The sequence below is a fragment of the Prinia subflava genome, chromosome 1 (assembly GCF_021018805.1).
Source record: "Prinia subflava isolate CZ2003 ecotype Zambia chromosome 1, Cam_Psub_1.2, whole genome shotgun sequence".
In the NCBI taxonomy this organism is placed as follows: Eukaryota; Metazoa; Chordata; class Aves; order Passeriformes; family Cisticolidae; genus Prinia; species Prinia subflava.
This window is the reverse complement of record NC_086247.1, coordinates 33,669,614-33,691,479: the sequence shown is the minus strand read 5'-3', so window position 1 is coordinate 33,691,479 and position 21,866 is coordinate 33,669,614. Positions and strand designations below refer to the sequence as shown.

At 40.4% G+C, this 21,866-nt stretch overlaps 1 protein-coding gene across 1 annotated transcript in view; it reads right to left on the bottom strand.

Annotated features, from left to right (window-relative positions):
• Window positions 1-557: 557 nt before the first annotated feature.
• The window catches only part of SLCO5A1 (solute carrier organic anion transporter family member 5A1), a 74,588-nt gene continuing 53,279 nt past the window's right edge, over window positions 558-21,866 (bottom strand). Inside the window, exons 6-9 of the mRNA XM_063392808.1 lie at window positions 18,882-19,041; window positions 14,982-15,223; window positions 11,683-11,747; window positions 558-10,455 (exon numbers count right to left, since the gene is read on the bottom strand). Coding sequence (XP_063248878.1) covers window positions 10,013-10,455; window positions 11,683-11,747; window positions 14,982-15,223; window positions 18,882-19,041 — 910 coding nt within the window. The 3' untranslated portion in view covers window positions 558-10,012. The remainder of the gene's footprint in view (window positions 10,456-11,682; window positions 11,748-14,981; window positions 15,224-18,881; window positions 19,042-21,866) is intronic.

Here is a 21,866-nt window from a genome sequence, read left to right as displayed (position 1 = left end):
AACAGGTAACAACATACAACATTCTGTTAGGTATAAATTATTCCTGAGGATGTGAATAATGTATATTTTTTTTTGTTTAAGTCATGCTGTGATTTTAATTTTTTTTAATTCCGAATTCATCCAGTCCTTTCTTCCTTGAACTCCGTACACCGAGCTGCACAACCAGCAGTTCCCAGAAGTAATGCAATGTTTCATGGAGCCATGCCTTGCTTTGCTGCTGTCTCTCCTCCCTGCACAGCTCTCCCTGTGACAGCAAAGCACTGCAGACCAGACATGCAGCGTTTACCAAGAGTGAACCACAGATCCCTAGTCAGGACTTGTGTCTCCTTGTACAAGAGGCAGCATGAAAAAGAATTTAGCTTTCAAGGTAAACTCCCTCTTGTATGAACTCTCTGTTTGTTCAATGGCCTGTGAATAAGACAACTTTCACACCTAAACTCAGCCTCTGAATCTGTGCTTCTTGAACTCTTCTTTCTTTTACATAGTCCTGGGACTCTGATGCTCCTGCAGACATGAAGTTACAGGTGATGCTTGCAGAGATCAGGAAAGCGGATGAATCCAAGTGTTCCAAAAGCAGTCACTGCAATGTCAGATAGAGCCCTGAGAGAAGTCTGCCCTGAAAGCACCCAGCAAGCACAGGATGTATCTCAAAGCAGGGTGCAGAGCAGGCTGAGCCAGCAAGTTTGGGAAGGACAAAGGCAAATTGAAGCAAGGTCCCACACAACCACCTCTTGTATCTTTATGCAGGGAATTATCCAGCATCAACAATGTGCCCTACATTTTTTGAAAGTACAGTTCTTTGAAAGAACCAAGCAAGGTGCTTCCTCTCTCAATGCTGGGGCAGGGATAGAGAAGGGAATGGTGCAACAGTGTGGTCCATTGATTCACCCACTTGTCCTTCCTCCTTACCTGAGAGCTTGAAGTACTCATTCAGGAAATGGAAGAAAGCATCTTACTAGTTTGAAAGTTGTCACTTCTTACTTACTTTCCTTCTTCTAGGACAGCACTCAGTCATCTAAACTACCAGCTAAACAGTGCGCTACCCTCTGAACTAGGTGGGAGCCTTTTTTACAGGCCTCTTATAGGAGTGTGGAGGAAAGGAAGTATAAAGGACACCCATTCTCTGCAGGCAAGCAGTACAGACAACAATGAGCTCTGATCCTTGCTCTCTCGGAAACATCCACCAAATATGAAACAAAAACAAGTTAAAGAGGCCAAAATCTGTCATATCTCTAAGTGTGCAGCCTAAGCAGTGTGTCGCTGTCCCAATTTGTTTTGTATTTCTTTCTCCACAGTACTCCTTGTCCCACAGCTGAGGCAGCCAAGTCCTGCATGAGCAGTGCATGGTGTGACTGTCAGGAAGCTTTCACAGGCAGTTGCAGGCTCAGGAATGAAGCAAGTGCCTAAATCTGGCAAGTGCTCCTCACATGGGGGTGGGCCAAGAGAATGACTTTTGTGGCTTTTTGTGATCTGCAGAGCAGTAGAGATGTGTCTATTCTGAAAGGCAGTGCATAGTTCATTACTTTCTGAAGGGCCCCTGGAGATGCACAGGAAGAACTTTAAAACTTGCACATCTTTGGGAGGTAGCAATGTTACATAAAAAGATTCCTCCGGAATTTAAGATAAGGCAGCCACTATTGCCCTCACATCCTTGGACAGTGTGAGACACTTTCTGAGACTGCCTAGCAACTGAAAGCACTGCAGAAGACAAGGATGCATGGTGCTTCAGTTCCAGAACTAGACACAGAATCACAGAATGGCTTGGGTCAGAAGTGGCCTCAAAAATCATCTGGTTCCAACCCCCACCATGGGCAGGGCCATGACTTAGAGCTCTTATATGTAGGTGAATCCTGTTGTTATTGAGGAAAATGCACACCAGCAGCTTTGCAAAAAACAAAGAAACAAACTTTGATCAGGGCATTATTCTGAAGCTCAGTCACCTGCAGGTTCTTGCGACAGTTGAGGGAAAGTATTTTAGAGGGCAGGTCTGAGCACAGACCACCTCCACGCCCCAGCCAAAATCCCTTGAGATGCCTCCAGCTGTCTACACTGAAGTCACACAAGCACAGTCAAAGAGGATCTGTGTAAAACACTCAGGGCTGAGAAACCAAGAGGTGCAACATCCTTGTCCAAGGAAGATCTGCCCAGGAGTAGACTTGAGCCCTGAGCAGCCCTGGGTACCTGGGTCCGTGTGATGTTGTAACAAACTTCTTCCTTTAGTTTCAGCAAAACCCAGTGCTGTCTGTGTGCTGTGGCATAATTTTTCAGTGAGAACCAACGTGCAGTAAATGGGGTCATTTCAGAACTGGTGTCACACATGAAGTGCCTGGAGTGCCTGCAGCGTGCACAGCGCCGGGCTGCAGGTGTCAGTGCAGAGCCACAGTGCAGAGCCACGCCACAGCCTCTCCCGCAGCCCTGCCGGTGCTCCAGCGCTCACCTCTGCAGCCTCCACTGGCGACAGCACCCGAGATGTGCGACAAATCTCATCTCACCCACCTTCCCTGGTGTAACAGCTCTGGCCTTGGACACTGCTGACGTGCAGGGGGATCTGAGAGATGCCTTTTTCTGTGGTTGTATGTATCAGAAATGAGAACGTGTAAAGTCTTACTCTGAAATCAGAGAGGATCTGGACCCAATCGACACACATGATATGCTATTTTTTATTTCCAAGTATCAAGTATTCAAGAGTTTGTTTTGTAAACACGTGTTTACAACAGATGCTGACAGTAGGTTTCATTAAATCATGGGTTATATAACTTTAAAATTACTCTAAGCTCTGCTGAGAAATAAATATAAATTTAAAAAAAAAAACCATACAGGAGCCTAAAGTATGCAAAAATACCCAGCATAAACCAATTATTCTCTTTTTACCACAGCACAGCACCCACACACTCATACCATCAGACATACTCTACAAACTTCCTTAATACTCTACACATTTGTTTAAGAATGAGTTTTTTAAAAACTAAAGAGTTACAGGCAGTGTGCCCACTCCATGCTCCTACAATACTACCCAGACTGTTGCTGTTCTGCAAAAATCATTTGGTAAAGGTATGCACTGCAGCCAGGGGCCAAACTCCCGTGTGCTCAGCTGGTGAAAAGAGCAGGTCTTCTTTCAGGAAAGCCTCCCCTCAATTGTGGATCTCACCAATATAAAATTTGCTTCTTTTCTTACTGAAACTCAGCTTTGGATCATTTTGTACGTATTTTTTTGTTTTGTTTGGAAATTTCCCTCCAAGTTTTCAAATATGGAGTTTGCTACAGAGGAAAATTTCTGGCCTGTCGGTCAGAAGTGTGATTAGTGCTATTAGTGCTTTCAGTGCTATTTAGAATACAGACACCTGCCCTGCATGAGCAGCCCAGGCACAATAACACAAAAAAATTATGGTTCAGAATTCAAAAGGGAAATATTGTCGTCAAGATTTTGAAAACAAACCCTCCTTTTGGAATCATAGCTCACTTTAAAGTCAACCAGATTTGGCCTTTTCCCATTACTAAAGATAGAATTTGCACTTATTCTACCCCTCTCTTCCTGGTATTCCATGAAAGAACATTCATATTTCAGATCTCAACCCTCATTTTAATTCAAACGCTTGCTAATATTGCTTGGTTAAGTGGTTTCCAGAATTTAGCCCAGTGCTGCTCATCATTACTATAGAATGTATTTTTAGCCCCTGCTTAAGCAAAGCAACTAAATAAAGTAACATGCTACATCAGGCTGAATACATTCTACACGAGACTGCCGTGGTCTATGCAGCTTTTACTTTACCTAACAGTGCTGGGTAAAATCCTACAGAGACTCCTGAAATGACTTTCCCACAGAAGAGCTAGGTAGGAATTGGCCCACCAGGAATTACAAACACTGTCAGAGCAGCCCAGACATCAGGAACAGAAACACATGCAGTTGCATCATTGACACGCCTTGAATATGTCATTTAAGTCAGAATGAATACATCATAAAATACTTCAGTACCTATTAGCACCACAGTGTTGTTTAGTCTTTTGTCCAGAGATTATCAAGCTGTCTCACCCTTCCTCAAGGTGAACAATATTTTGGATGCTTTTTGTAGCCCTTCATTAATTCCACAGCTTTTCACCTATTCTATATAATGAACAAAACATTGTTACAGGATAACATTGGACAAGTGGTTTGAGATTGAAAAAGATAAAAAAAAAAACCAACACACACAATGAATAATGCAATAATTAGAAGAATAGAATGGAACCTGGATAAGTAAGCATCTATTCTGTAACACTTGAAGTCAAGAAAACTTTGGAGCTACTTTGAAATTGCAAAGCTAGGCCTGTGTTTAACAGGCTGTATTAATAAAAAATAGCACAACTAAAGGACTGGAGGAGTGACTGCTAAAATGATGAACTGTAGTTATTAAAAACCTGCAGTTTAATGTAACGGATATGGCCATGAGACATGGATAGTGTTAACTTTCCTCCATAATTTATGCAATAATGAGGAAAATACAGGAAAAATTTCTTTCCTGAGGATCAGGTAGACTTTCAAACCCTTGGCCACAAAGTAACATGTATTAGTGATATTCAGTGTAAAGGAGACAAATCATGTGAACCCTGACCATAAGCTGTACTCACACTGAAGTCTCCACATCTCTACTCTGTGACAATGTTTACATGTAATCTTTTTGAGTTCTTACTTGTCAAACAAGATGTTAAAAGAAAAAAAGAAGCCTCAATTCCCTACCAAAGAATAAATCTACCACCATGATGTTGACCGCCCATTTTCTAAGCACTCTGAAGTGGTGAAAACGTCCAAAGAATCATGTCCAGTATGTGAAGAACCTGAAATGAGTTATTACAGGTTTAATCTATGATCAGCAAATACTCTGTCCAAAGTAATGATGATGCAGGTCGCAGTCCTGGTAAATCTCTGTTACCAGGTATTTTAAGCCTCCAGAAAGCAACCACAGCTGGATGGCTTCAGCTGGGGGAACCCAGATTCTGAAGCATGAAGCATGGCATCTCCTAAGCCATTGTAAACAACATGTTATTGAGAAAACAGAAAAAGATAAACTTATTTAGGAAGTTTTTTTTGTCTCCCATCTCCAAAAATAGTAGTAATAACCAGTGAATAGAGTATAAAAGCTAAATAAGCTTGATATTCCCTAGTTCACACACACTTGCTAAAGCACCAGCATGTTAACTTCCAACACGTGGTATTGCCTAATTCTTCAGCCTCAACATTGGACTGGTGAGGCCAAGAATCTGGCTCCAAAATAGCAGTAAGACACTTTGGACCTATTTATCATCAGTTTTACGTCAATATAATACCATGAAGAGCTGTGCTATCACATGCACAGGAAAGTGTAGTAAGGCAGCAATTATTTAGGCATTTTGGGGGAAAACCCACAAGAATTGTGCAGAAGGTGCTGACCCCTGTCCCAGACATGGTCTCTGAAGTTCCACTGAGCAGGCAGTGCTCTGCTCTGTTTTGGGCGGGATACTGACCATTTGTCACCTGAACCTCTAGGTCCAAATCCCGTGAAAGGGCACAATTCGAGTCTACAGCATTACCTGAGCAAGTTCATTGGCTCTAAGGTCAGAAGGATGCCTTTATTTAATCTATCTCCCCATGTAACACACAGATTTTCAGACAGAATTTCATAAAATAAATGAATGGCAGGAAGAGCAAGAATGAATCTTAGACCATTCCCACAAAATATTTTGAATTTGAATTCTATTTGAAAACAACAGCCTTCCTCCATTGCCAGATATGTAAGTAGCCACACCTGAATGCCACGGGAGAACACTCAATACGTAAGTGTTACTTTGTGCTAGTCTGGTTCCCACTTATCATGAATCCATGGGGGAAACGCTCATCGTAGAAATACTCTTTGGATAAAGGAATTTCTTTTTGAATGCAGACAAGATTCAGTTCCATTACTTACATATGTATATAAGTGCACTACTTAAATATATAAATTTACCCACATATGTAAGTGTTCTGCTGGATCAGAGCCATAATGAATGAATAGCTAATACTACAAATTAATAATATACCCCCCCCCCATATTTTTGAAAACACTATATTCAAGTGTTTTTAAATAATTTAGGACCTTTCAAATGTACATTTCTAATACCTAGTAGGGGATTTGTGCCTCCACTTACATAACAGTAAGTTCTGAAGAACTGCATGTTACTACACGCACTTTTAAAGATATATAGGCTGGCCAAAGAACTGAAAGTTTCCAGACAAATACAAATTGCACCATAATATTCAAAGTTTCTTGCAGCTGCTCACTCTGTACTGAAAGGCTACAAGATGTCATTGGTTCCAAATTATACCATCTTTTATCCAGTATGCTCAAGGGGAAGAAGGGCAACCAAAACCAGAAGGCTTTTGACTAAAACTGGAAACATGGAGAGTCCTACTCTCCAGATTATTCCAGCCCTGCAAAGATCTACAAATAATCTCCTGAGGGTGCTGCATTCATAAGCACCCAAGGGCATGGCTGCATCCATTCTGAAGTTTTCTCCTTTTTGAGGAAACAAGGGTGAATGGGAAGCTAAGCAAGGACAATTAACCTGTTCACTCAAGACCATATATTTGGGCTACTTCTCCTCTCATGTTCCTCACTCTAAACCAGGACTAAGAGGGAGTTAGTCTGTTCCTATGAGGGCATGGTGACACTTTGACCATCACCAGATGTTGCTGCTCCATGTTATCACTGCCTGGTAAGCTGCATGTGACTGGGATTTGCTACTAAGAGCAGGTTGTGGGTAAGCAGGACACCTGCTTCACCTTTTCTTGTACTCACTGCTACCAAACCTTTTGTGGATAGAGAGGGAAGGTGGCAAAAATTACATCCTAATGGAATTTTATGTTCTGTGGTGAGAGGATCTCACAGTAAGAAGACAGCATGGGCCCCTTCACCAGATGACAGGCAGAGTTCTTTTTTAGTTCCTGTGAAGTCAGTTTAGCACCATGTGTCAACCATAAGTACTGCTAGGACTGCACTCAATGTCTGGAGATTCTGCCTCCTCCAGCAATGACAGCCTCAGAACAGTGTTCAGCAGGTCTCAGTCCATGTACAGGTCAATGACAATGCTGGAAAACATCTGTTTGAAAAGTAAAGAATTATATTTTGTTTTGCATATAATTCTCAAAGAAAAAATAAAATTTAAATTCTCATTAAAAATTAAAATTGAAAGTGTGTATAGAAGGTTTTTTCAGTATTTCCAAAGTTAACATTGTTCTTTCTACATTACACTTTTTCAACCATCTAGGGAATATGAATGTTCTTTGAAGTTGAAAGGTCAGGATATCCTAAACAGTAGATGGTCTCCATTGCAACAAGCTCTGAAATCCCTTGAAAGCCCAGAAACAGCAGCAGCTGCAGAAGTGTCACTTTTATCACTCTCGTTCTTTGGCATCAGTGCCACCTAGTTCCTAACAGTCCTAATCTGCTCACCCTTGATTTTTGTATGGAACAGAAGCACACAAGGCATGAAATACAAGAGATCAGGATAGATGATTAATCTTCAGTCTTTTACAATTCCCTAAGTGCTCTGTTTCTGAGGTATTTGAAAAGATTGTCACTCTTCACTTCTCCCAGTGATGATTAAAATGGGGAAGTGATAAAAGTGGACAAGTGCTGGGCTGCAGTTACACTTTCTCCTACTACTTTGCCAATTTTTGCCATGGTAGACAATTCTTGATGCCACAAGCATTCCAGACTGAAGCAAAAGGAAACATTCTTATCATCTATTCTGATCTCCTATAGCAACAAGCACCTTCGAGCCAAGGAAATTTATTTCTCAGGACAGGAAGAAGCCAATTATCTCAAGAAGTGTGTGCTGGCTGAAGACACATTATATGTGGTGGCTGCGTAAGAAGAACAGACATTCTCAGGTTTAACCCAAAAAAAGCTGTGAATATGGACAGAATTGTAGGAAGAGATCAAAACAATATTCCTCTGTGTTTGGGGTAGAAGAATCAGAGTTTTCAGACAGGAAGAGTAAGAATTGTTACAGACTACATAAATGGACCGAGACATTCTGAAATAAGCAGCCCCACAGGTAGTCCCATGTGCTACAAGAGGATCCACATGATGACAAAAGGCAGTTGGCAAAGGCAGAGAGGGAAATCTCTTCCCAGGAAAACTCAACGGATGCCAACAAGAGTACTGCCTTCATTTTAAAGGACTTGGTTCCATATAGTACTTGATCAATACACGTGTTCTAAATTGAAAAATTAAATCAGGAGTAACTCTGTTCAAAAATATGTAGAAGCTCTGCTCTTTCCTATTTATTTTCACACAAGTTCTCTACTATGCAAAATCCAAACCAGACTATCACTGATCCTCTTAAAAGACCGCTTTTTAATTTCCTACACTTCTAAGATTTCCCCTGCAGGGCATAATACAGCCTTGACTTCTCAGTGTCCAACTGACATAATTTTATGCCCTTTGAGACATCATTACTACTTCATGAGCATGGCACTACAAAGCCTCCAGAGCAAGAAATTAAATGCCAAGCACATTTGATTAGAAAGTCTCAGCATCTCCCAGGGAGAAAACACACTATAGTAATTTAGAATAAACAAAGGTCACATCATGTCCTGTGAGTCCACACTTGCCAATAATTTCTATCCTTTGCTCTTCACCTGGAGGGCCAAAAAAGAGACAAACTCCCCCTCTGCCTTCACAGGAGCTTTCAGTGAAGCTGAGAAAAGGAAGGGCAGATGGACAAGGAAAAACCACACAACTAGGACCTCCAGGCCCATCCCACCAGCCTGCCCAGCACCGGGCAGCCAGAGAGGCCGAAGTGTGGCAGAAGTCAGAGGTCTGAGCCAGCCCTCCTGCCCAGCTGCCCTGGGTGGCAGAGCCTCGGCAGTGCCAGAGTGCAGGGAGAGCCTCCCAGCTGGCTCTGCCCACGATGGGCAGGCTGCTCACAGCCCCCTGAGGGGCTCCTCTGCTCACTCCCGCAGCCTGAACTCTGCTGCCGCTGGCTGCGAGGGACCCGCCAGGTCCCAGACAACACAGGAGGCCACTAGCTCTCTTTCAGGGCTTTACCACTGAAGCTGAACTAGACTGGCACACAACTCTGAAGGACAGCCAAACTTCCTACCAAGCTATAACCAGCTGTCTTCTTCTTCAGGAAAGTATGGATTTGGTGCTAGTAAGAGTCACCCAAATAACACTGCAGAAGTATGCACATATCTGCACTGGTATGTGTGTATGATTCCTACATCTTGTTACTATAAACCAATACTGAAGTTTTTTACTTCAAGCATTACAGTATCCTATATACTTCATGAAGAATGACTACAACCCAATTATGAAAATTAATGCCCATTTTGACAGGATAAAGATGTTACAACTCAACATTTGCAAACGCTACCTGATGCATAAATCTTTGTATGGCTTGACATGTTATTAACAGTACTTTAAACCTTATGTTATTTTTTAATTTAATGATTATGCCTTAAAATAGCCCCTTTCAAATTCAATTGCAGTAACGTCTTTAAAAGCAAGTTTTAAACTTAATTTGCTGCACATACAATTATCCAAATAAGTTGCATAGTTTAAATAAGTTCAGTTGTGCTTTGTAGCAGAACTCACAGTAATTACTCATCTATTAAAAATACAATTTGCGGATATGAAGTTGACAGTACATTTAAGCATTTTTGTGAGTCTAGACATCAACAATATGAGTTTTTGCCGCTCTTCCACTGACTTCTGCTGTTCATAACACCTCAAATTTACAATGATATTAGATCAGAGCATGGACATTTAATGGACACATCTGAAATAATTACAAACACAATTTTTAAAACTCCATTGTTGGGAGGGGAGAATTAAGAACTTGGGTTGGTTTGAGGTATCCAGCCCTCAGGAACATATTATGGTTGTTTGCATCAAGCTTTGTTGGTTTTATCATGTGTTACATTTAGATTAAAAATAGAAGGCACAGGTGTTTTACAAGGCGCCGTAACTAAGCCAACCAACAAAACTAAATATTACATTACCAAGCCGGGGGTCTATATCTCAACAGTGACTTCCAATGCATTTTCATTTGAGGAATTTATTGCTTCTGAAAAAGGGCCGGGGTAGGTCTGTGCTAAGCAGTTCATTCCTTGTGCCACACTGATGTCTCCTTGGGAACTGAAGGTAGGGCAGGATCTCGTCCGTGCATAGTTTTGTTGGGGTCCGGCTTGTCCAACCATCTCACTCACAGTGTTCACCGGCGAAGCCCGCCAACTCTGCCTCTGCAGTTGTTCTTCTTTACACTTTATGGAATACCAGGCCAGGAAAATAAAAAAGAATCCCACGAACTTGAGAGCAGCTGCCAACCCGAAGTAGACAAAACGAAACGAGGTGACATCGTATTCCCAACAAGATCCTTGTACGCCGCAATCCTGTTGCCAAAGCATGCACGTGGTGTCAATAACAGCCCCAAAATAAATTGGAGTGGGAATGTAAGCTGAAACAAAAATAGCAAGAGAAATAATATGTGTTAGCATATTGTGGAAAACTTCTAAAGAAAACATATGCCCCAGCCAAAGAGTGTAGGCTGAACATTTTCAACATTTCTACACTGCTGTTCTCACATGAAATGTAAAACATGGAAAACTGGCCAGCCAATCTTCCCATCAACACTATTTACCCCACACATGAAACCTATCACAAATGGGAAAGAATTCAAAGAAGCCAATGCTGCAGCACCTTACAACTTCAGTCTGCTGTGTCCAGACAGCTCTTCTTGAGCTATGTGTGCCCCCCAAAAAAATTCAGTTTTGGTCTCAGGAATATAGAAGGTGAAAACACCTTATGTCCATAGCGTTACCTGTTGAACATCTTTTGCCCTTGAGCTGGGAAAGGTACTGTTTTTAGATTAAGGTGAAAAAGCACTGAAGATCATAAAATGTTTTTGAAGATTGATGTAAGGGGTAAAACCATTAAGATTATAACTTTCCTTTTGAATAGATCTTCCCAAGAAACAAGTCTTTAGCTTCTAAGGCAGCTAAAAAAGCAGCCAGTCTAATGAATGCTCCTGTTTTCTCCAGAAATGCAACATCATTAAGATGAGATTGAAATATCCTTCCTCAAACAAAACTTGAAGATGCAGCTTTATGGGTTTCTCTTGTTCTCTTAGAATAGATCTTGCTTGCTCTAGTCATGTATTTCATAGTAGCTGAACACCTGGAGTGTTCTCTATGGGCAGGATTTTAGAAATTCAAGAGCTTGAAAGAGAATGCTTTGAAAAATAAAGACTTTTAACATCTATCCATTTTTTGCTTTAGAACACTTGAAAAACATTAAATAATATTAGAAGAAAGACATTAAGTAACAAATGCTTATTTTAGAAATTAGAAAAACTATTGTTATTGTTGAAAGCAACACAGTTCTGGTTTTGAAAGCTAAAAAATAATTTAAAACAATATTTAATAATTATTAATTTTTGAGTACAATTTGAAATTGTAAAAATTTATCTTTCTGTGAAACAATGTTGTTCTAGAAAGTCGGTAACCAAAAAAAGCAAATTAACCACATTTTCAGATGCAATCTTTTCAGAAGTTATTAATTTTAGGTTCCTAATACATTTAGTCAAGCAATTAGTTGCAGATTTATGGAATTTTAACACTTTTATGGTGCATTTAAGCTGAACACGGCCTTTCTGGAAATGCTGAGTTACTACTGTAAGACTTACCAAGAGTTCTTAATAAAACAAACTGCATTCCTAGTGCAAAGGGCCGCTCTCCATCCTCCACAGACCTAGCAGGTGGACAGAAAACTCCAGTGAAGAAACAGTCATAACCAATAATCATCCTGTATGTTCTGGCTCTACCTCATGGCTTTTTTCTCAGCTATAGAAAATCTTTGTCTAAATTTCTTCTCTTTAGCTTCTACTATTGTTAACTTCTACTGATAGGAAAAAATACAGCCAGCCCCTCCTGAACCTGTTTAATCAAAATCTCAGCCCTGCCTTTTGACCTTTCCTTACCTGTGTAAGGCCCGAAGAATTTGATCCATACACATTAAGGAAATTTAGAAAACCCACACAAAATGTTCATGGCTTCTCCTGATGGCTTTCTACAATTTCATATTTTATTTGGTTTATTTATTTATTTATTTTTCTTAATATTTTTGAGGTAAATTAGAATTAATAGATAACTAAACTGTTGAAGGCTGGACTCAGTTTCTGAATTTAACAAATCTTTGTGCAGCATAAGCACTTTGGAGTTACTTAATGAAAAATTTCAGTACAAACATCCCAACAGACTCTTTAAATATCTTTCCCATTGAAGTAATACAAGATTCTTTCCAGTGGTTTCTACGGAAAAATGTCAAGCTTACAAAGACTGAATACAAAGCAACACAATTCCACATTGCAACTACAATTTTAGTAAACCACAAATTATCTACAGATTTTAAAATATTTCTAATTCTTAATCTAAAGGTCTTAAGATAGACAGCTTCTAATGACACTGAAATACACCATAAAAACACACAAGAAGTCTGCGGTCAATGGGATGCAGCTTTGAAATCCAGTTTTGAAGTCAAGAAATTAAGAAAGTGGAGAACCAACCTGGGCCACAGACCTTTGCCCAATGCACAAAGCACAGTATGTGGTTTGGGACAGCAGGTGTCACTGTCCACATGTGGGGGCCCCCATTTTTTGTACTGAGCATTACAAAATCCTGTTGGAGCTGTCCCTTATGTAGCTCACTTTTGTGAGGCTCACTGCAATATTCATCTTCATTTGCCTTTGCTAATTGCAATGCAAAGGCAGTATTTTTTTTTATTACTATTGTTTTACATGTGGGAAAACCCAGAGACAGAAGGAACAAAGTCAGAAGTCTCTGAATTATAATGGTGCTGTCACACAAGAGCTGAGGTAATGCTGAGCAGCTGGAATTCTGATTTGTCCAGCCCCAAGTGCCTGGCTTCAATGTCCCAACAGTGATTCTTACACCCATTTTATGGAGTTTTTGAAAAGCAAACTGGAAGGAAAAATTCCTCAGTGGGATACAGCACAGTCCTCCCCGTATCAGCAGCAGGCTCCTGCATAAACCTTAGCCACTTGAGCTGAGAAAATGACAGCAAGAGAGTGCCTGTCCTTTGAGGAGGTGAGGCAAAGATTTCTGCTAGAGGATTTCTCAGCTGAGCTCCCAAATGAGTCTAAGGATACCAAAGCTATGACCTGCCTCATGTTTTCTGAAGTTCCATGACCTATTACAAAGATTTGCCATTATTAATATTATTTTTAGAGGGGCCTAAATTTGTCCCAGAATATCAGATTGAAGCTCTAAAGCCAACACTACCAGAAGGAAATCCTACCTCGTTGGGAGGACATTCTCAAAGAAATAAAAGGCGCACGACTGGTGTAAAAAAAAGCTCAGTTTGAAGACAGATTTTACACAAGACCAGGACAAAATGTGTCTCTATGTTAGCAATTAAAGTAGCTAAACAGGTAGTGCTGAGACCTGACATGAACACCACAAGCATTTCAAGCATTTGTAGGGATTTACTTCACATCAGCTTGAACCTGGTTTCATGGACAGGATGTCCATTTGCATCTCAGTCATTTTGGGTGTGCTTCTGAAGAGTACCTCAAACACTGGAAGAGGCTTCCTAGAGAAGTGGTCGATGCCTCGTGCCTGTCAGTGTTTGGACAATGCCCTCACTAACAGGTTTTCATTTCTGCTCAGTCCTGCAGTGGTCAGGCAGTTGGACTGGATGATTAGAGAGAGTATTTATGGAGCACATAGGAACAAGACAAGGGGCAATGGCTTCAAACTGAAAAAGAGTAGGTTTAGGTTAGATATTAGGAGAAAAATTTTCCCTGTGAGGGCAGTGAGGCACTGGAACAGATTGCCCAGAGAAGTCGCAGATGCCCCATCCCTGGAAGAGTTTAAGGTCAGGCTGGATGGAGCTCTGAGCAACTTGGTCTAGGAAAGGTGTCCCTGTCCTCGATAGCAGGTTGGAACTAGGTAATTTTTAATGTCCCCTCAAACCCCTTCAGATTCTATGATTCTGTGCTCCTTGTAGGTCTCTTTAAACTGAACTGAATTTTTTTTATCTTCCAACTCAACTTCATCTGAAAAGAACTTATATCTTTAACTCTGAGCTCTTCAGCTTCAGATCCCAAACCAAATAGAGATCTTCAAACCATTCCTTGTCCTCCTGTTACCATAACCAATGCTTATGGGTATACTTTGTAAATAATTATATGCTCCAGTAAATACTTATATAATTTTCCTCTAATTCCTCCTTCAATTTAAACAGCAGCAACATAGATTAAACAAATACAAATTTATTTTAGAAATAGACCATATTTTTTCAGCTCACTTTCCTTTAAAAATCAACAGAACTTCACTTACAGAAACTATGCTTTAAATGGATGAAGATGTTACAGGGAATGATTATGTTTATCAAACTAAATGGCAGAGATGGGAAAAGCCAATCCAAAAATAATTTTTTTTTTCAAGTGGACAAATAAATCCCACTGCCTTTTTCCTACAAAGGCTGTGTTGTTCTCTATCCTTAGAGTAATGGCAATAACACCACTGCTACAGGACAAGTTCAAAATTCTTGTGAAGATAAAAAAGGAAGGCTCAAAACCAGGCATGTGGCAAGAATGAGCAATTTTAAGATTGAGAAAAGGGTAATTTTAAATACTAACATTTTTCTTTTGCATTTGAAAATCCAAACCATTGCTCTAAGAAGGTTGAAAATTTTGCAGGAGTAATAATTTTCTTTCATGATGTTTTGCTTGTTTTCTCTTTATAGCACGTGGAATTTAGTGTGCACTTCACTTTTCCTGAAGTGGATAATCATCCACTCCATATTGTAAATACAAACAGATTTCACCCTATCCCTGTCAGCCCTTTCACTTTTTAAGGCTACACAAGGATTTTACTCACTTTTGAAAGATACACAAGCTTGGCAGGCACTGGTGATAGCGGGCACGGTAAAAGTACTTACAAAGCATAACTGAGTTCTCACCTGAGTGTCACTATGACTGCCGATGGCTGGGCACATGCTGTTATAAGGGTTACGATGAAGAGGAAGATGAGGAAGGGGATGAGTGTGTTGCAGGTTCGATCACACTTCCCAGACACGGCGTAGCCGTTCTCGTTCAGGTAGGTTTTGACAATCACCAGCCGGAGCTGACTGCGCTGGCCCACTGTCGGCGGGGTGATCACCTGGCGACTCTGCACGCAGGCACATTCTGTGTAATTTCTGACCTGGCAGGGCAGAAAAGAACATTGCCACGTGAAAAATACATGTAGGAAAGACACTGCAAAGAGACATGGTGCGACAGTCCTGCGGTACTTCTCCATAGAGAATCTTCTGCTTTGAGCACCATTACCACAAGCAAAAAAAAGTTATGTCTCCAAGTAATTTTAAAGCTGGCCAGGACTCTCTGTGATGAGGTTGCTTTTCCATTGCTTTATTTAGTCTGAGTTTAAAAAAAATCTGGAATATATTTGGGAAATATTGACAAAACAATTCAATCACTTCTGACAGGGAGGCTGGAGAAAAATATTGTTTTTATTGTACTACAAAAAATGTGAGGAAACACTCTTCAGGCAGCAGTGACAATGCCATATTCTGAAATTCAGCAAGCTGCTGACTTTCACATTCAGGCAGTGTCTTCTGCCATGTTAATGGAAAGTTACCCAGATCTGGCCAAAGAGCAACAAGCTGGACTTCATGCTTTGAGTCTCGGGACATCCACCTGGATGTGGGTGTAGATCTGGACAGGGGCAAAAACAAAGAATAAAGGGAAAGTAGAGACTAAAACAGTGAGACTGGAGGACCCACTGAGAGATTCCTGAAAGGACAAAGAAAATGTAATTAAGATGAAGAGACTGAAAAAAGAAGTAGCATTTCACAGGCAAACAGAAGCCTGTCCCCTTGTCATTTGAACAAGGGGAGAAAGAGCCAGATCAGAAATAGCCTTCTTTCACATTTATGATACTTCTGTTTTCATATAATGTGTGGTAAAGGGGTGTGCAGCAGATCAGAATATTCCAGTGCTATGGAATAAATTGGCCAGGACTTACATGATGTTACAGCAAGGAGCTTTCTGTTTCAATTTTTGCATTCATCAAACCATGGATCACACAGGCACAGAAGTTACAAAATCATCTTAAGATAGTGACTTTCAGCACTTGGACATCAAGACATATCCAAATCATGTCTGTTTGTCCATTTTAATGTATACCTTTATGTGCATCCATGCCACCACGTAGCCTCACACTTTTTTCCCCATAGGATTTAGCTGAACATCTTAATAGTGTATGTATTTATCCAGTATTTTACCTCCCATTTTCAAAATGTCACCTCAGGAATTTTTTCCTCAGACTAAGAATATTCCATTACAAAGATGGAAGGGCTCATAGTCTCATATCTGGATTTTCAATAACACTCACTATTATAGCTTAACTCTTTCAAAAAGGAGTCATTTATCTTCAAAACAGTTATGAGGTATTGATGTGATCTCTATTTTGTAGTTAAGTGATTGAAATGGATCAAAGATTTCACAAACATGAGTGACTAATTTGAGACAACTGGAATCCTTTTTTTCAGAATATTTTCCATTATATCCAACTAAATATATTCTAAATCTAACTTTTCATGCCTTCAAATACAGATTTAGGCAGTCCATCTACAAGTGGCACTTCTAGTTGTTGCTCATATTTATCATCCAGAACTTTAAAAATACAAGACTAATAATGACCAAGGGGAAAAAGTTTTGTTTAACTGACTTGCCCAATGTCACTTAGAAACAAAGATAATGACAGATTCTGGTTTCCCAAGGCAGCACTCCACTCTAACATCACATGATTACCTGATTTCTTCCTAGGGTACCTCACCCTAAACTCCTTATTGCTTCCAAATGCAAATGTCAAATAGGAATCCTACAGAAATTAGAGCTCTTTACTACTCAATCTTGGTTCACCATCAGCAAAACTAAGTCTGTGTATTAAACACAGGGACAGACATAGCATGACAGAACTATTAAGAGTATAGGAATAGATATATGTGTGTATATATATGTATGTATAAAAACCAGGTAGGAACTGTACACTGGTATCCTTTCCTCTTAGTTCAAACTTTCAAATGGTTACTTTTGAAAACACTCTATGTTATAAACTTAAATCCAAATATTTTATGTTAGCAACATTTTGTGTGCTATACAGCGGCACTAACTTACATTTGTTATTTTTAAAATACCATACAAAAAGGATTACTTAATCCAAAAAATGCCTTTTCCAAGCAATGTCAGCCCTACTCTATTCACCAGTAGCTAGAGAGTTAGAACTTCAGGCCATGAAGTATCTTTTCTTAAATCATAAGATGCAATAGTATGTTTCAAAATCTGTAGTGAAGAGCTCCCAGACTATTTCACTACTAAATAAATTAATAGTGCCAGTTCAATATCAGGTGAAATGCAACAAAGATCAAGCCTATGTCTCAATCCAGGAAAGCACGAATTAGATTATACAGACACTGAAATTTAACCACAGGCTCACACTGCAGGCTTTTCCAATTGGTCAAAAACAATTTTCTACTAAAAACCAGTAAGATAATCTAAAAAGGAAAAAAAAAAAATACGGGAAACTAATCTGTTCCCATTGGCATCTATGTATGAACATGCTTTTTCAGACCATTATCCAGGTGACCTGAGAAAACACAGTGCTGGACCTAACATCCTCCTGCTTCACTGGCTGGCTCATGACTGCAAATCAGGAGACCGATACTTTTTAGCTTTCTGGAAAGCACAATCAAGCCCTAAGAAAATCAATGTTTACATTACTTCTTGTCTTTCTTAATTATCCTTTTTTAAAGGACAGTTCTGTAACAGAAAAATTTAAGAGTTGATTTTTTAAGGAAACTAATATGACCATAATGCTCTATTGATACTTAAGTCAGATTCTACTTGTCAATTGTCTTCTTGTGCCCAGTCCTGGAAACTGCCAAATTTCCATGGTTTGGTTTTACCAGCAGGATAAAAGTTCAGCATAAGTAGAATGCTGGGTTGGAACAAGCAACGTATTTCCAAGAAAGAAAGCAGATTATTAACATCCTTTAAGTTCTGGTTACTTGAGTTTGATGACAACCTTCATTTAGCCTGGAAGAGGTTTAGAAAAAGGCCATGGGACTGGTCAAACTGTTTTACAAGAGCTGAATACACAAGCAGTCTTTACCTAGCCAGGAAAATCACAGACCTATCAGTGCTCCAGTGAAGGTGCAAGAGCTGCTTCAGCAAAATGATGAGGCTGACACAAACAACAATGACTTTAAACAAATCCTAACTGAATTTAAACACGAGTTTAAAACACTTCAACTACCTGAAGAGTTAAGTTCCTCCTTCAATTCAGAGAGGGAGTCACATAAAACCCCAAACTGCTCTAAAAGGTAAGACTGAGCTTGAAGAAAGACAGTGTGACATGGCTGCCTGTGTTGGCAGATGACACTGACTCAAGGTACGCGCTCCAAGCCCTGCAGGAACAGCAGGCATCAGCTCACAGCCCCCAAGGTCTTTGGGATCTGTATGGGAAACACCAGCCCTCCCTATCCCACGGCATTTGCACTCACTCGGCTGGAGAATTCATTTTGTACAAATGAACTTGTGCCTCAAACTGGTACACAACTAAAGGAAGCTAGGGTTCCTTTAGAAGGAAGGTCTCCTTAAAGAAAGGGTTGGGACCATGCAATAACAGCATTGCCAGTCTTTTGAATCATGGAAAGGCTCAGAGATGGATGAGTCACCTGCAGAGAACTTCTCTGAAGCTCAGAGGAGGGATGCTTGAGCTAGGAACAGAGAAGTATTTGATCTGCACTAGTCCCAAGGGGCTACTCAGGGTTGTGTGTGGATGTGGGTGAAGCACTTACCCCTGTGCTGTGGTTTCCACCACTGATGCAGCCAGCTAGGCAAGGATTAAAATATGTTATTCCATCTGATCCACAGACAGGTTCGTACTCATGAATCTTACATCCACAGTTAACATTACAGCTTCCAGTCAGATTCCTGTGGGCCATGGCAAGAGTGGGACTGAAGAAAGGAAAAAGAACATGCTAGTAGAGCACACACAGATATCCATATTCTCCTGTACAGAGGGAGCAAACATCCCACTCATTAACTCTGGAACTAAGAGTTGATTTTTAGACAAAGACTGTGTTAACTCTGGGTTATGTATATGACTTAAACAATCTAGAAGAACACTCAGGTCATCCTCGCCATCAACAAAAACACAATAAAAGAAATAATACCAAAGTTTAAATTTGTATCATATTTGGCTAGGTAATAGGTATATTTTTCCCTTTTTTTTTTCTTCTATGAAATAAGACACTACTATTTTATATGTCTATTCTAAGGTGCAGTAATTTCTTGTTGATTACTAATGAAAGACTCAGTGACAATATGTAAGGATTCCGTGAACTAATGTGAACTAATAGGCATGTTTTCCCACATACCAACAGCTGTTCAGAAAACAATTGCATTACTTATACAAATATGTAAAATCAGGGAGCTCTCTAGACCTGGAAGACTGCTGTACTTTTACTAAATGTCTGTAAATGAATCACCACTTTGCTTCCCTAGACCATTCCCCAAAATGTCGCTAAAGCCTAAATCCCTTATGGATTTGGACATACTTCAAATGCTTCTTTCCCATTCTTGAGTCAAGGCAACTTAAACAACTGCACCTACATGGCTCCCTACAACTACACAAATCTATGCTTGGTCTTTGAGACCTCTGGCCAAAATGCAAACAGTAGCTTACTTCACTTCACTAGCCCTTGAGAACTGGTAACTGTACCAATGTCTGAGAATTATATGGAATGCACAACCACTTCACACCGGGCACTACTGTGTTATACTGAATTAACTGTTCTGTTTGTCCTGCTCTCAGTACTGCTCAATGGCCACTGCTGTTTACCTCAAGTACCTCTGCTCTGAGCAGATCAGTAGATATCCAGGGAATTTCAACCCCTCCTCAGCCAGGCAGGAGCAGAATGGAATCTGGATTGGGTTTATGGCTGCATCCTCACGATCCTGTACACTTGCTCACAGACTGCCATGCTGCAGAGCCTTGTAAGGGCTGTTGTAGGCTTGTCTTCGTGTCTGTGATGCACGGGCAAGGCCAGTGTGAAGATAAACAACCAGCAGCAGACTTACAGCATCCCAGCTACCCCAGGGACCACAAGGAATGTTCTTCTGCTCCCGCGGTCTAGCCCTGACTAGACCAGAGGCTTGCCTCTGGAGCCATTCCCACAGTGACTGTCACCCATGCTGTGTCACCTCACCTCCTGTCGTTAGTGACACCCAGTAGCACGACTGATGCTCAGAGCATTCCCCTTGACTGGTTTTCTTGGATTTATACACCACTATTTGCTTTTGCTGAGTATGCTTGTCTTCCCAGCTGTGCACTTTTGCAGAAAATTAAATATTACTAAGTAGTTTTCAAATATTTATTGACTGTCTACTGATCACATAAATCAGGTTCACAAATTTAGCTCTTGAAACTACTTTACACTTTATGGTTTAGTTGGACAATAACCAAAGCCTTTCTGAGCGTTTTGTTTCTTGCTCCATAAACAAACAAGATACACTTTTAGAAACAAGTTGCTGCTTGAGCAGGAAGTCAAATATCTAGGACTGGTAGTGCATCTGTCACCTTCTCAGCTATCAGCTGAGATTTGTCATATCATATCCTGCTGGGTTTCAATACGCAGTATGCAGCAACACATCACATACCAATGAGCAGACTTTTCCAGTAATCTCTCAACAGAACTTTTTCTCCAACAGAGAAAACACCAAATCATCAAAACATTCCTCAGGAACATACGAATTTCAGCAGCAGAGTGACAAAAGCTTTTCACACCAACAGGAGAGGCAGCATTTTTGGAGTTTTATGAAATCCTAGTCAGACTGTTGAGCTGGATGCCCCAGATGCCTGAATACTTGGCATAAGGAGAGACTCCACAACCTGTCTGGGAGACCCTTGTGCCTGTGTTCCCATTGACAACAGGACTTTGCCAAACAGCACAGGACCAGGTCCAGGACAGCCCAGACTGCCAGGAAAGGCACAGCTCGGGTTCCACTCTCCACCCTCTCTCACCCTGCAGCACAAATTCTTCTATCTCTTATCCCTCCACTACTCAAAACCCTTCTCAGGAACCAGTCTTGCTCTGCTTTCATAGCTAACTCACTTAGCTGCACTGCTGAACATTACCATGACACAGAGGTTAGGAAATCAGCTTTAAAAAAAAGCAGTGAACGAAATCAGGCATGCAAGAAATGAGAAGCATGAAACTGGAAACTGACCTGAGACCACTGTGATAATTTAATCTCGGGAGCATTTTTTTGTTTGTCCTGGAAGACGACTTAAAATTACAGATACACAAAATAAATATGCTCAAATTAATAAGTTACTGCAAGCTCTGTCTCTCCAGCTTTCACCACCTTTTGTCCTGAGCATATCACTGTAAGGCTTATTTGGGGAATTTTCTTTTGCTGCGTAGAGCAAATAATTTGCACAGAGAGAGCTGTTTTCAGTTTTTTCCTCCTTTCAAGAACATGTTAATACACAAAATCATCTATTAACTGCATTTCCAAAAGGTCATTATCAGACAATTGTAATAGGCTCATGCTTTCATCTTCATTACCTTCACTCTTCACTCCTTGTTCACTTGTCTTTCAGTGGTGGGCAACAAAGAAAGGATGAAGGAGTTTCAGATGCTGGGGACATGAAATCTCTACTCACACTTGTCTGTATAGCCCCATTTTCATCATATGGGATCAACCACACAGCACATACTACAATAGTTTTTCTGAACACTTCTTTCAGGAAGGAATAATTTTTTCTTGCAGGTATG